Source organism: Cydia fagiglandana, chromosome 16 (assembly GCF_963556715.1).
Source record: "Cydia fagiglandana chromosome 16, ilCydFagi1.1, whole genome shotgun sequence".
Classification (NCBI taxonomy): domain Eukaryota; kingdom Metazoa; phylum Arthropoda; class Insecta; order Lepidoptera; family Tortricidae; genus Cydia; species Cydia fagiglandana.
Window position 1 is genome coordinate 953,007 of NC_085947.1, and position 14,662 is coordinate 967,668.

At 41.2% G+C, this 14,662-nt stretch overlaps 1 protein-coding gene across 1 annotated transcript in view; it reads left to right on the top strand.

The window, feature by feature from the left end:
• Positions 1–269: 269 nt before the first annotated feature.
• Positions 270–14,662, top strand: part of LOC134672183 (endoplasmic reticulum metallopeptidase 1-like) — a 37,613-nt gene continuing 23,220 nt past the window's right edge. Inside the window, exons 1-5 of the mRNA XM_063530083.1 lie at positions 270–587; positions 3,562–3,630; positions 5,382–5,597; positions 6,394–6,541; positions 7,203–7,337. Coding sequence (XP_063386153.1) covers positions 3,562–3,630; positions 5,382–5,597; positions 6,394–6,541; positions 7,203–7,337 — 568 coding nt within the window. The 5' untranslated portion in view covers positions 270–587. The remainder of the gene's footprint in view (positions 588–3,561; positions 3,631–5,381; positions 5,598–6,393; positions 6,542–7,202; positions 7,338–14,662) is intronic.

The window sequence follows — 14,662 nt, forward strand, 5'->3', positions numbered from 1 at the left end:
TTCCTTACAAGTGTGATGAAAAACATTGTGTGTGCCACGGGCGGTAAAGAAATTCCGAACTCGTGAACATTTTAAGCCCTCGCTTCGCGTCGGGCTTAAAATTGACACTCGTTCGTAATTTCTTATTTCCCGCCCTTAATACACAATGTACTAATTTAAAGCTTAACAAATATATAAAACATGCTTTTCTAGTAATTAGTCAATGAGTGTATGTACTTAATTCAGGAAATTATTTTAAATGAAATTAATATGTTTTGGAACATTTCTCAAAATCAACGCAGCGGTTGTCTAAAAATACAACATTTTCGGTCGTTTTAATTATATAGCTCAAATGGCTTTAAATTACATAAGTAGTGTCAGCTGTCAATAATGTCAAATCTTCATTTATTTTGATTTTTATTCATTTGTTCTTCAGTCTGTGGTTGCCGTGCGATCCTATTGGACTGTGAAGTTTTGTGATTTATACGGCAAAAAATAATATGAGACAAAGCTCCGTTAAATGCTAATATAACTTGAGCGAAAACTTAGAATTCCTGGGACGCAATCGCCAGACGCTTGAGTCCTACGGGCACTGCAATACAGTTAAGGTAATAATGTAATGATTTGCACTGCGGTCTACTCTTAATAATAGGAATAGTTTTTATCACTTACATGCTTACATGTATATCTCTGAAATAATAGTTTAATACTGACACGAACTATTGCTATCACAAGTTATTATTATTATTATTTGTATGTCTTTTCCATATCTCGGGACCATTGGGTCCCGGACCTATGGGAGGCGTACGTGGGGCCGAAGCCAACAGCGCAGAGGCCCTTTAAGACACTTTTAATCTAGAAGCAAGGGATACACGTGGCGGATACCATCCCCGAACGCACAATGTGATACATCCGGAGATGGTCCCCGCCAGGTGCAAAGACTATTGCAGTGCAGCACTTTTGTGCTGCGATGGGAACTAAGGTCATGGGTTATAGATTTGAAAGTTGGATGGACTGGATAATGGGCTATGGGAGAGACTAGCGGACACCTGCCGTGACAATCAGTCTCAAAATTGTTAAAGACAGGTGGTGACTCGCCAACTCATTGAGTGGGCCCCGCAATGGCCGCACGCACAGTGCGACAACAGGGCAACACTTTGGAGTGGCTGTGAGGTTGTCGAGAGGTCGAGAGGCGGCCCGCTGAACGGTGTGAGGTGAGTCTGCGGTAGCCAGATCCCAGTAATGGATCTGGCTACCGCCGACTCACCTCACACCGTTCAGCGGGCCGCCAGCGTTATGACATTTTACACTTCCAACCTGGAGCATGGGTCCCGCTCTTGCGAGTCCACTCTGGCCGGCCAATCAAGGCAAGCACAGAGGTGAGGGCCAGATGACAGGGCCCTCTGGAATAGGAGTCCGCAGTGTCGCCACTCACCGTCAGCTCGCCACAAGCTGCCCCCGCAGGGTTATTATTATTATTTGTATGTCTTTCTCATCACGGAACAATGGTGTTCCAGACCTTTGGGAGGCCCTTTTGACACTTTAATGAAATGTAAGGGGTACACCGAGCGGAGGCTGCCCCTTGCCCATGTCATGGGACGCACGCAGAGGCAGCACCCGCCAGGGTGTAAGTACTATTGAGAGTTGATGGAATCTAAAATGAACTAGGTTATTGGGTGAAAGCGATGGACTAAGAACTGAGTTATGGGCGCCTGCCTAAAAAAACGGTATGCAATTTTATTTCCGGCAGAGTGACTCGCCCTAACAAGATGGGCCCCCACAAAAAGCGACATCTAGGATGACTCAAGGGCAACACTGGTGTGAGCGGCTCAGGGGCGTCGAGAGGTGTGCGCCGCTTTCTACCCAGTGGCTGTTAACAACCACTGTGCCAACTCGCGTCTTATGCATATTTCACTTCCACCCCTGGAGCTTATAGCTCTAACGACTCCACTCTGGCCGGCCGGCTAAGGCAAGCCAGAGGCAGAGAATCCTGTCCCACCCACCCTCCTTGCGGGTAACAGAACTCCCCAGGAGTACTAATGTAAAGCGGACAAGGTTTATGTAGGAGCGCAGCATCGGTGGATGCTAGGTGCTTCGACCTTATAAAAGGGCGGCGGCTGTGATTGCCGTGACCGGGTGGGTACGGTGACTACAGTCGCCGGGCGCCTCGACCTTATAAGAGGGCGGCTGCTGCGGCGACCGTGACGGAGTGAGTACGGTGCTTCAGACGTCAGGCGCCTCAACCTTATGTACCGGCTCCCTAGAGAGAGGGAGCGAGGCAGTTTTGGCTGCATGGTACTTTAGCGAGGTACTTATGTCGATGTGCGGCAGGATACCTCGGCTCGGATGTTAGGCGTCCGAGTTATCCGACCTGATGTGTCGGCGGACTCCCCGTGGGGGGAGTTCTTTGTACCTTCATCCGGCTGGGTAAGATGGTGCTCATGTGTTAGAGTTAACTGATATGTATATATATGTAACTCTTATTTAGTATTATTTGTATCTCCTTGGATATCACGGGCCTATAATCCCAATTTTTTGATAGGCTTGCGTGGGGAGACAGATCCAACACGTAGAGGCCCCTTGGAGAGCTTTTATGTCATGTAGAACGCCTGCTGGAACCCGTTCACAGGTGCAACAATAGACACCCATGAACTGGCCTCAGCAGGCATTGGGACTATTGTAGAAAAAGAAACCAGTATACCGGTCTATGGATTGAAGTTTGGGTGGACTATGAGACTGGGTTATTACAAAGACGTACGGACACCTGCCATAACAATGTTTACACAAGTTATCGAGGCAGGTGGTGATTTGCCGCGCACTAGATGGGCCCCTGAAACTGCCGTCCCGAAGAAGACCAGGAGCAACATCGGTGTGAGCGGCTCAGGGGTGTCGAGAGGTGTTAGCCGCTTTCTACCCAGTGGCTTTTAACAGCCATTGTGCTAACTCGCGTCTTATGCATCTTTTACTTCCACCCCTGGAGCATATAGCTCTAACGACTCTTCTCTGGACGGCCAATGAAGGCAAGCCAGAGCTGAGAGTCCTGTGGGTCCCCTTGGGGTCCACTCCAACCAACGAAGACACGCCGGAGACGGTGACCCTGACCGACTCTCGGGAGCACTCGGGTCCGTGGGATTGTTACTTCCCAACAGCTCGCCATATTATTACATTTTTATAGGCGAGCAGCTATTGAGCTGATGAGCCTATGTCGCACAGTGTCCAGTACTATATAGTTCAAAGTTTGTAAAGTCATATCACATCACTAGTCACATCAGTCTAACTTATTGTTTAAAAGCCACTTAACCAATCTGTTTTTAAACACATTGACCGAAGGAGCAGTTACAACACTGTCCGGTAAACTGTTCCAAGCCGCCACGACACGGTTGGACAAGGAATGATATGCAGCTTTACTAGTAGTGGAAGTGCGAACAATTCGTAGGCTGTGACCTCGGGTCTCGCGGCTGGTAGTTGTTAGTGATTTATGATAGATGGAAGATGCCTTTGGAAATAGACATATAAAAAAAGCCTATACTTAGCTGTAAACACTTGGTGACCTGTCATTTCATATTTACGTTTTAACCACAGATGGTGCATGAGAGCTATGAGAAGCAAAGATTTAGGCAGTTAATGAAGAGTCTACAACAAGACTATGAGGTAGGACTAACCACTCCTATTTACCCTTACACATTACCTTTATTCCTATTGTCGCGGCGTTCTAGCTAGACTATTGTTGTAGTCTAGTGTACTTACTTGTCTAAGTATAGTGTTCAATAATGAGAACGCCGCGACACCTATAATCTATAATAAATAAATAATAAAATAATTTAGCCTATATACGTCCCACTGCTGGGCACAGGCCTCCTCTCAAGCATGAGAGACTTGGCTATAGTCCCCAGGCTGGCCCAATGCGGGGCCCAATACACCTTTGAATTTCTTTGCGGATGTATGCAGGTTTCCTCACGATGTTTTCCTTCACCGAAAAGCTAGTGGTAAATATCAAATGATATTCCGTACATAAGCTCCGAAAAAGTCATTGGTACAAGCCAGGATTTGAACCAGATTGAAAGTCGGATGTCAGATCCACTTGGCCAACACCGCTTCACTCGGCCACCACCGCTTCAATACCTACCTAATGCAGTAATACCTAAATTAGTTATACTCAACAACTTCCAGTTAATTGTAAAAAAAATGTTGTATTGTTGTTTTAAAATATTTTGCTTAGCACACTCAAGTTCCAGTGATTACATATGCAAATATACTTACATGGTGGCAGTAAACAAGTTTTAGTTTTTTATAACTTTGTTGTCAACCATGATTTGTTAGTAAAGCAAGTTTTTGTCAATCATTTAATTTCTGGTACATAGTTTTTTAACGCCTGTAGGTACATTCCTAACTACAGAGTACAATGAATACAGTCAACCAAATACCACAATGGAACCAAAATCGCATGCAAATTCTTGAACCGTCCAATTAATAGGGCGTAATTTTGCGTTATACACCTGTAAAATATTTTCAGGAGAAGTAAATGGGGACTATGTTAGTATGTGTGTGTGTGTGTGTTAACAATTTGAAAAAATATTTAGTTGAGAACTGATTCCATAGATTATTTTGACTTATATAGATATCAAAAATAGTTACATTATTTATTCTTGTTAAAGAGTTATTGTGTATGTCTTAGTTATAGTTTTGCAATACCCTAACAGGGTCTCATGATGCGCCTTAATTTTGTAAATGTTACCTGTATTTATTTGTACCATGTCATCTCCGCTTACGTTTGTAGCGGCCCATGTATGTTTTCCTGGAAATAATTGTGAGGTGACGCTGTTCATTGTCCGCGTGGGATGTGTGATGATTGTTTTATATACAAGAGCACAGAATGATTAACAGAACTCCTTAATGATATATATAGGCTTTTTGTAATTATTTTGATAGTGGGTACTTTATTTATTTATTTAAAATTTATGTCAGGCAACAAGGCCCATATTACAAATATAAGTATTTGTATGTTAGTCTGTAAGGTAAGCCTTACAGACTAACATACATATTATGTATTTTATAAACGCGAAGAGTTATTAGGTATCCCAGCGTAAATTTGAATTTCGCACCTTTTCCAACTGACAAGGTGTTTGACGGACTATAAGTACCCTCATAAAATTTTATTAAATCGCTAATTTTATCAACTATTGTTAAAATTAAGTATAAACTAAATAAATTAAAACTAATAAAATAAATAAATAAAACTTACCCATCTATCTTAAGTTCCCCAGATCTGCCCCTGCGGAAGGGTGCCCATAAGGCTGGCTACATTCCCACGCTGAATAGCTATGCCTATTCCTTGGGCTAGAAATGAGCCAGCCCTAGGGTCACTCGTGGCTTCAATCAACAGATTACTCTATCCTCAACAGATGGTGGAGAAAGTAAAGGAGAACATTCTGATCCGCGAGCCGCTATCACTCCGCTGGCTCGTCCTGGGCGCGCTGAGCTGTGTACTAGCAGCATTGGCTCTGCTGGCAGCGGGTGACTTACTACCGGAACCACTCACGCAAGCCGCTGAACCGACCAGCTTTATTGCTGAAAACGCGCATATACACCTTGTTAACCTAACTTCTATAGGCCCTAGGGTGAGTATAGGTGCTTTTATATGGGTTAAGCTATAGTATTCCTAGTAGTAGTAGTAGTCCTAGTATTCCTAGTCAGTCTAACTTCTATTAGTCCTAGGGTAATGTAAGACAGAGGGGGTAGGGAGCACTGGTGAAAAGTGTCCACATTCGTCACGTCCCTCAGCCATGAGGATACGACAAGGAAGAAGAATGTATACATAGATATATAACTCAGGATAGGGTGATCATGGTCCATCAATGTATTGCTCCGTTGGTTCGTTCTGGGCGCGCTGAGCTGTGCACCAGCAGCATTCAGCGGGGGAATTACTACCTAAACCACTAACACAAGTCGCCGAACCAACTTGTTAACCTGACTTCTATTGGTCCTAGTAAGTATTTACAAAAGGTGAAAGAGATGAAAATCCAGCGTCATGTCTTTTCCTAATGCAGCCTGCGCATCAATAAACAACCCAAAATATTTAATTTTGTAGTTGCTTTATCTCATAATCACCAGCCTACATCTCTCACTACTGAGCACAGCACAGCCCTCCACAGAGGATTTTAGGCTACAGTCCCCACACTAGTCTATAATATGGACTTCTTACACACCTTTGAATTTCTTCTTATAAGTAATATGCTAGTATTTTCACCATATTTTCCTTCGAATAATTCGTACATAAGTTCCGAAAACTAATTGGTTTGAACCCACTTCCCCTTCGATTTAAAACATATTACCCTTATCACTATCAATGTTTTATTACATCTAATGAGTCTGAAACTGGGGTCTAGAGATTGTTTATAATATGCGTTTACGCAGGTCGCGGGTAGCTACGAGAACGAAGTGCTAGCGGTGGGTGTGCTAGTAGGCGCGCTGCGTGAGATCGCGGCCGGCGCTGCACCGCACCATATACTCGAAATAGACGTGCATACAGCAAGCGGCGCGTTCTCTCTGTCTTTTCTGGATGGTTAGTAATTACAGCTGTCACTCGTATGAAACTACACGGTGGGGTTATGTGTGTAATAGCAACATGTATGTACTCTGTTGCCATCATTGGGTGCTAATATATTGAATTTTGAGGAAGAAATTGTGAAATATATAGCATTACTCAGATTGAAATAGATCCTACCGATTGCGCCACATAATATCTCGAATAAAACCTCGTATTCAGTCTTTAGAATTGTTTATTCAATGAATAGTTAATTGGTTACATACACTGAGAGAAAAATCATCACCAGGAATTAAAAAACAGTTCTGTACTGGGGGAAAAAATGAAGTTTTAGTAATAATTATGGACGTTTCACTATTTCTGTAAAGTTTATTTATTTCTACAAACAGCTCAGTAATCCCAAATATAATCAACAAACAGATAATAGAAATTGCAAGAACTAATGGAATTGCAAAAGTCAATTTGTTCCTATTAGTTAACTCTCCTTGTCCCCAGATTAAGTTTATTTTTGTAATTCTAAGTGTATTTTTGTTGTACTTGTCTCTCAGTGTAATATGAAGAGAGTTAAGATAGAATTCCGGTCCGATCTCGAGCACCTAGTACCTTGGTCACCTTTTCTTTAGTATTATGTAGTATTATGATACCTAATTCAGCCTGTAAAGATTGAACTGTCATGCAGGCATGAACAACGTCTACCGCGACGTCCAAAGCGTAGTGGCGCGCCTCTCAGCGCGCGGAGGCCGCCCGCCGCCCGCGAGCCGAAGAAACGCACTTCTCATCAACTGTCACTTCGACACCGTGCCCGACAGCCCTGGTGAGTACACTACTGTTACTATAGTTGTAGGTGTGGACAAGACAGGATCATTGTAGGGATGAACAGTGACGTCCAAAGCGTAGTGGCGCGAGTATCGGCGCGCGGAGGCCGGAGGATAAATAAGCTGTGTTCAGTTAATTTTGATCAGCACGGCGCCCGCCGTCCGTCTGACCGTTTTATTTAAGATTAGCATTTTTCTAACCTCAAAAGTAGTGGTAACTAACTTGCTTCCGAAATGCTAGGGTTCCTATAATATCTAAGATTGCAGTACAATAATATGCAAACGACACCATAATTCAGTGCTTATACAATTATTCTGATTTAATTTTGGAGGAAAAAAAGCTACCACTACATTTGAAGTTATACAATTTCTATAAAAAAGGTATAATTTCTGCTGCAGGCTGTACTTGGTAGCAGTCAGTGTGAAGTAATTCCCACGAGAACCGTTACTCTTTGATGCAGCTGCAGATTTCCAATGCAATATTGATCGCTATATTGCTCGTCGTCCACAATATTTCGTCATCCTTATTGCATGATAAACATTTTTCACCACATCAGCTCGTAAAGGCTCTCTTTATCATTCGAAAACTGATGAGAAAGTTGCAATTAAGTAATCATAAGAGTGGTAAAGTAATTTAATGCAAATTTTGATTGTTTCCTCATGTCGGTTGGTAGAATTGACTTTTAAGTGAATTGAATGATATTGAAATAAATAAAAAAAATACAGTTCGTATTTTCCTCGCGTTGTTTTAGTGAATGATTTTGCGTTTCACCACAGATTATATAATAGTTCTTACGAACAGATACTTATCTCTCAAACAAAACGCAAATACCTACCGTTTCGATACCTACACAAAAATACAATGGAGTGACCTTCAGCGCGCCGCTCCCCGCACCGCGCGCACCGGCACAACGCTAGGGTTGCTGACGCTTAAAAATGATAAATAAATACCTACGTAAACAGCCGAGTGAAATAAAAGGAAAGCTAAATCTTAAATTATACCTAATATTCCAATTATGCGTTAGTGTTTGCGAAATAGTCTTTTTAAAAGGTCATATGTCCCTGCAGTAACCGCAGTGTTTACGCCGTTTTATAAGCCGCGCAATAATCCCAGCAAGAATTAGTTTCAAAACTTCGTGTAATTTAAAACCAGATAGGGATAAATGTTATACTATAAAGAAAAATAATAGAAACCCCATCAATACAGGTAACTAATTATAAGTTAACCAGAGCAAAAATGAGTAGGCACTTTCCGGTGTAAAGTTAACTTACTGTCGTTAAAATAAACATTTACTTCAACCTATTTCAAATAGATAGATATCTAAAACTATACATTTGTCATACATAAAAAACACTACATGTTTAATTAAAGAAATTCAATAGTAGGTAGGCACCTACTACGTAGCTTGTATTGTAACTATCGTAAAAATTGACAGTGCGGCGCGCGGTGACGTGCGTACGTGTGCGCGTGTGGTAACCAACTGGCTTGCCTATCTACCGTGAACGGGAGCCGACTCGTAGGTATTAATCCGAGCTCGCGCGGAGAGTTCCATAGGCCTGGTTTCACTCGGTAGCAAAGTTTGTTTAACCCTCGGCTTCGTACCTTGAAGCCCTCGCAACGATCAATATTCCACTTTTCGAAAAACTCTCTACGTTATACAGAATATATCGTTTCACTTTGGCTTTTTTACTCAATTTTGTGAGCCCCCACGATAACATATATTGGGGGGAAACCACAGAAAACCGCCGAGGGGTAGGTCTGTGGGCGAAACCTACAGCCCCCACAGGACAGGTTAAAACACTTATACGTAAAATAGAGATATACGTAACACACGTTGTATCGCCTAGCAACTATCGTGACCCTATTATCGATTGATAAATTCGTGCAATAACCTTAATAAATGAGCATATTGTTGATTAACGTATCGACATAGACGACCTACTTGGCTTCATTTAACGCGTATCTTTTTTGAATTCAATTGAATGTTGTTATTGGTCTAGGGCCAATAACCTTTATTTTGTCATATATGTCCCCGATCCTGCCCTGATTATAATTTATGTTTTATTTCTGGACCAAAAATGTTATTATGTAGGTAAGTACCTACTGTTGACAGCTGACATATATGATATATCACTACAATATTCTTGATCAAGTTACCAAGTAAATGATCAAAAATTAATGTACAGTTAGCATCGAATTTACTGTTCATATGACGGCCAAAGTGATCGGTACACATCCTTATTTATATGGTTACAAGGGTCACTTACATTTAGGTACCTATATTATAATTTTGAGCAGAAGTAATGTCGCTTATCGATTTTCTTATTTGTAATCCTATTCTTATCGCCTATTTATAGTTTGGTAGGTATAGTTATTTACGAACTGGACTGTACAATCTAGCTAGTATCATTATCCTTGTAAACTCCGAAGGACAAAAACGTGTCTATAACCGTACGTAGGTATGATACATTTATATTTTAGCAAGAAATCCCAGCAATTTAGCAGATGTAGTGCATAATTATTTTCCATCGTATTTACGGAAACTGCTATTTTCATTGACATAGATATCTAGGGACTGGCCTTACGTACAATAATAATGAGATGAGGCATGACAGGGGCCATTACAGCGGTGTGACACCGCTACAACGCGATTGGTTGATGAGTTCGCATCACGCGCGCGATTGGTTGACGAGTACGCATCACGCGCGCTATTGGTCGCAACTAGTTGCGTTAGACTGCACGATTGGCTGGAATTCGTCGTCACACCACTAAACTAGTACCATTTTTAGTGCCCGTAAGGCCAGTCCATACCTATATACGTTAATGGCTATTTTGCTATTTCAGTCAGTCTCGGTCCTGATACAAAAAGTACTGACGTTGACTTGACAAATACGAATGACAAATATGAACGTTTCCGAGAAAATACGACGGAAAACCATCTGTACACCTTTGAAATTCTTCGCGGATGTATGCGGGTTTCCTCGCGGTGTTTTTCTTCACCGAAACCCGACTGGTTAATAATATCATATAAGTTCAGTGCATAAGTTACGAGAAGCTATAGTGGCTTTAGCTAAGACTTCTTTCAATAAAACCGGTGTAATGTTAACCCTTTATAAAGCATAAGGGTGTCAGGAATTACGTAAATTGAAATAAAGTTCAAATCAGGTGGGAAATATATTCCCAGTCCATTATAAAGGCTTAATTCAAGTCTCGATGTAACTGCAATTAGTCGGCAATCTAAGATAAGATGCATGCCGTTATCAGAAGTTCAAAGTACATTATTGGTAAAAACATCAAGAGTGAGCCGGACTCGCATTCCAAGGGTTCCGTACATTACTCAATTTTTAACAAAATATTTTTTTTACTTGTAACATTTCTAATAGGTTTTCCTGTCATAGGTAAAGAACTATTTTGTGTAGGTATTTTTTTCAAAATTTTTGACCCAGTAGTTTAAAGGGGGGAATGGACGGACAGACAGACAGACGCATGAGTGATTCTATAAGGGTTCCGTTTTTTTCCTTTTGAGGTACGGAACCCTACAAAAGATCATAACTTCATTGATTTTAATTTTGCTAAAAATCATTATGCAGCCGACAAGCATTCAAAAGAACCCCACTCTTCATTTTTAGCACAAATTTCCTCACCACTCAATTTACAAAATTAGAACATCTATACCTTGAACGCTGAATTACGCCATAGTCATTAAGACCTATAAGGCTATAATAGTTGAAGTTTGTAATTGTATCTATTGCTGATAATTACTTCTCGTTTTTCCTCTAAAGAACCTTTAACGACAACATTCTATTTTGTAATTTTTTCTCGGAGCTCAGACGCGAGAATTGCGTAAGACCAAGGTACTTATAGGAACATAAGATCCTTTTGATTTTATTGTAGAGAAAATACAGGTTATTTACTCCGACTCGCGGTAACCGGTATTGCTAGGTATAGTACATTTTACGACATAATTATGCTTGACTGTGTTACTTATATATTATAATATAATCGTCCATATTACTGTTGAGTAAGGATTACACGAATCCGCCATTTTAACACATTCACTGCCCCCGACGCACATGTGCGTCTACCGTCATACAAATGTTCCTAGGCCACGCTCCCTGGCAGTGAATGCGTTAAAACAACATGATTAAGAGTGCTATTACATTTCGGGGTTGAGCGAGTTTAGGTATTTTACGCGCTGCGGCAGGCCGTGCGAGCTCAGTATTCCGATCCCTTCTACCACACTCGCACTACAATGATGGATTAAACATTCTTGATCCTTCGCGAAGCATATTGAAATCAACCATAACAACACTAACTGTACTTAACTTATAAAGTCCTAAAACTGTTATTTGGTAAGTACGAAAATACTAAATGCAGTGCAAATGTACATAGGGGCTGTTCATAAATTACGTAATCTATTTTTGACCCCCCATCCCTCAAATCATCCAAAAATCATATTTCGGATGACTCTGTTTCCTCCTACGTCATGCTACCATCATCCGATGTCCAGACACCCACCCACCTTCGAGCTCCATCATCAGACCCTGAGTAGTATCTTGTGTCAAAGATCTTGTTGCGACGAATCAAACGAGCCCTAACACGAAGTGGTTCAGTTACATGGTAGACTGGTACCCGTGGCCACAGTCCAGCTCCATCATCAGACCCTGAGTACTATCTTGTGTCAAAGATCTTGTTGAGACGAATCAAACGAGCCTAAACACGAAGTGGTTTCGTTGCACGGTTGATTGGTACCGGTGACCACCTTCCGGCTCCATCATCAGACCCTGAGTACTATCTTGTGCCAAAGATCTTGTTGAGACGAATCAAACGAGCCCAAACACGAAGTGGTTTAGTTGCATGGTTGATTGGTACCGGTGACCACCTTCCGGCTCCATCATCAGACCCTGAGTACTATCTTGTGTTAAAGATCTTGTTGAGACGAATCAAACGAGCCCAAACACGAAATGGTTTAGTTGCATGGTTGATTAGTACCGGTGACCACATTCCGGCTCCATCATCAGACCCTGAGTACTATCTTGTGTCAAAGATCTTGTTGAGACGAATAAAACGAGCCAACACACGAAGTGGTTTAGTTGCATGGTTGATTGGTACCGGTGACCACCTTCCAGCTCCATCATCAGACCCTGTGTACTATCTTGTGTCAAAGATCTTGTTGAGACGAATCAAATGAGCCCAAACACGAAATGGTTTAGTTGCATGGTTGATTAGTACCGGTGACCACCTTCCAGCTCCATCATCAGACCCTGAGTACTATTTTGTGTCAAAGATCTTGTTAAGACGAATAAAACGAGCCTAAACACGAAGTGGTTTAGTTGCATGGTTGATTGGTACCGGTGACCACCTTCCGGCTCCATCATCAGATCCTGAGTACTATCTTGAGTCAAATAAATACATACTCGTATAGAATGTCAGGTCGTTTCAAATATTTTTAATCCTGTCCGGTAGTTTATTAAACTGTACCATTATAAATTATAATACTATAAAAACAGTGCTAGGATCAAAGTCTCTCGTTGCGGTTTACACGCACACAGTATAGCGTTTTACACGGCGCCCGCCGCACACAATGATAAAAAACCTCGTCGTCGCCGTTGAAAATGTGCGGAGCCGACCAACACACGTCCTGCCTGTACAAGCTCTGCCGCGGCACTGAGCTGGCGAGCGCGCGTCATCGGTAATATAGAGTAGTTTTCAAAAAATTGCCAAAAAATTATAGTAAAATTTCATAAACACTAATGTATATCAACAGTATAAGCAAACGTTGCAGATTGCTTGAGTATGAAAATGACTTCGATATTAAGTAGATTTTCGTAGAAATTGACACTTGTTTCGGAGAGAAAATTGAGTTCGTTTTACTTTGATTTTCTCTTTCTCAAAGGTATGTAGGAAAAATATCGTTTGATATGCCTAAAGTACAGGGTATTAGTAATACAAAATAGCCAGGTTTAGCAGAGTAAACTTTTCAACATTTCCAAATAAGAGCTTGCCGTTCAGTGCTTCACGCGGTTTTTCGGAAACGACCATCAGAAAAAAATTCATTACTAATTTAATAAGTCCTTTTTCTAATATTTACAACGATATTTAAAAAGATAAGAAGACGCTTTTACTGGAACAAGTACTCATTGTTTCTAATAATGAGCACAAAGTCCTGAATTTCGTCGACTAGTATCATCAATTTTGCATTATTTCGACTTTTCTTGTAAGAGCGCTCTTAAATAATACATGAAACTTAGACATGACATGAACATTTATGTAAGAAAATAAGAGTAGTGCGAGTGGAAGATCTCTTAAGAGTATTCTATGGAGATATCACAGACAAAACATCTTCCAGACTTAGCATAGTCGCGCTACCCCCTCTGCCACGCATACGGTAATTTTACTCGATGTTCGAGTCGAAAGTATCTTGTGTGACATTCGTGTCTTTGAACGGACCAATCACGGAACGGGACTTCGCTCACCGCGTCCCGCGCACCCCCGCATTTTTGGCATCATCGGTTGCATGAAATAATTGCTCTAAACTCTAGTTTGTTATTTTTAGCATTAGAAAGAACTATGCAGAAGTAAGCTTGTGGTTCCAAATCCAACACTTATAGCGGTAATAATTAGAAGTAAATTATATGTATTGACCATGCTACATTAGATAATTCAATAATCATTAACAATTAAAGAGCCTGATAAAAACTGCACGCTTGCTTCTGTGGAGTTCTTTCTAATGCTAAAAAAAACAAACTATCGGTCTAGAGGATTCCTAGTCTATGGGAGAAATCCTTCATATGTGGCTTTCCGTGTGGACCTTTAGGCACGGAACGCCACATATAATCGTTAAAATATAATTTGAAAGTATGAAGATAGATACTCGTAGATTAGACATATTCACACTTTTGCTATCAGATAAACAAGTAAATAAACATTGGACATCGAATCGACCTGGTTCTGATATAGATAAAGAACCGGGCAAGTGCGAGTCGGATTCGCGCACGAAGGGTTCCGTACTATAAAGCAAAAAAAAAACGGAAAAAAATGCAAAAAAAAACGGTCACCCATCCAAGTATTGACCACGCCCGACGTTGCCCCACTTAAATCTTTATTTTATTCTGTTTTTAGTATTTGTTGTTATAGCGGCAACAGAAATACATCATCTGTGAAAATTTCAACTGTCTAGCTATCACGGTTCGTGAGATACAGCCTGGTGACAGACAGACGGACGGACGGACGGACGGACAGCGAAGTCTTAGTAATAGGGTCCCGTTTTACCCTTTGGGTACGGAACCCTAAAAATGTTTTCGTAGATAAGTAAGTGTTTTG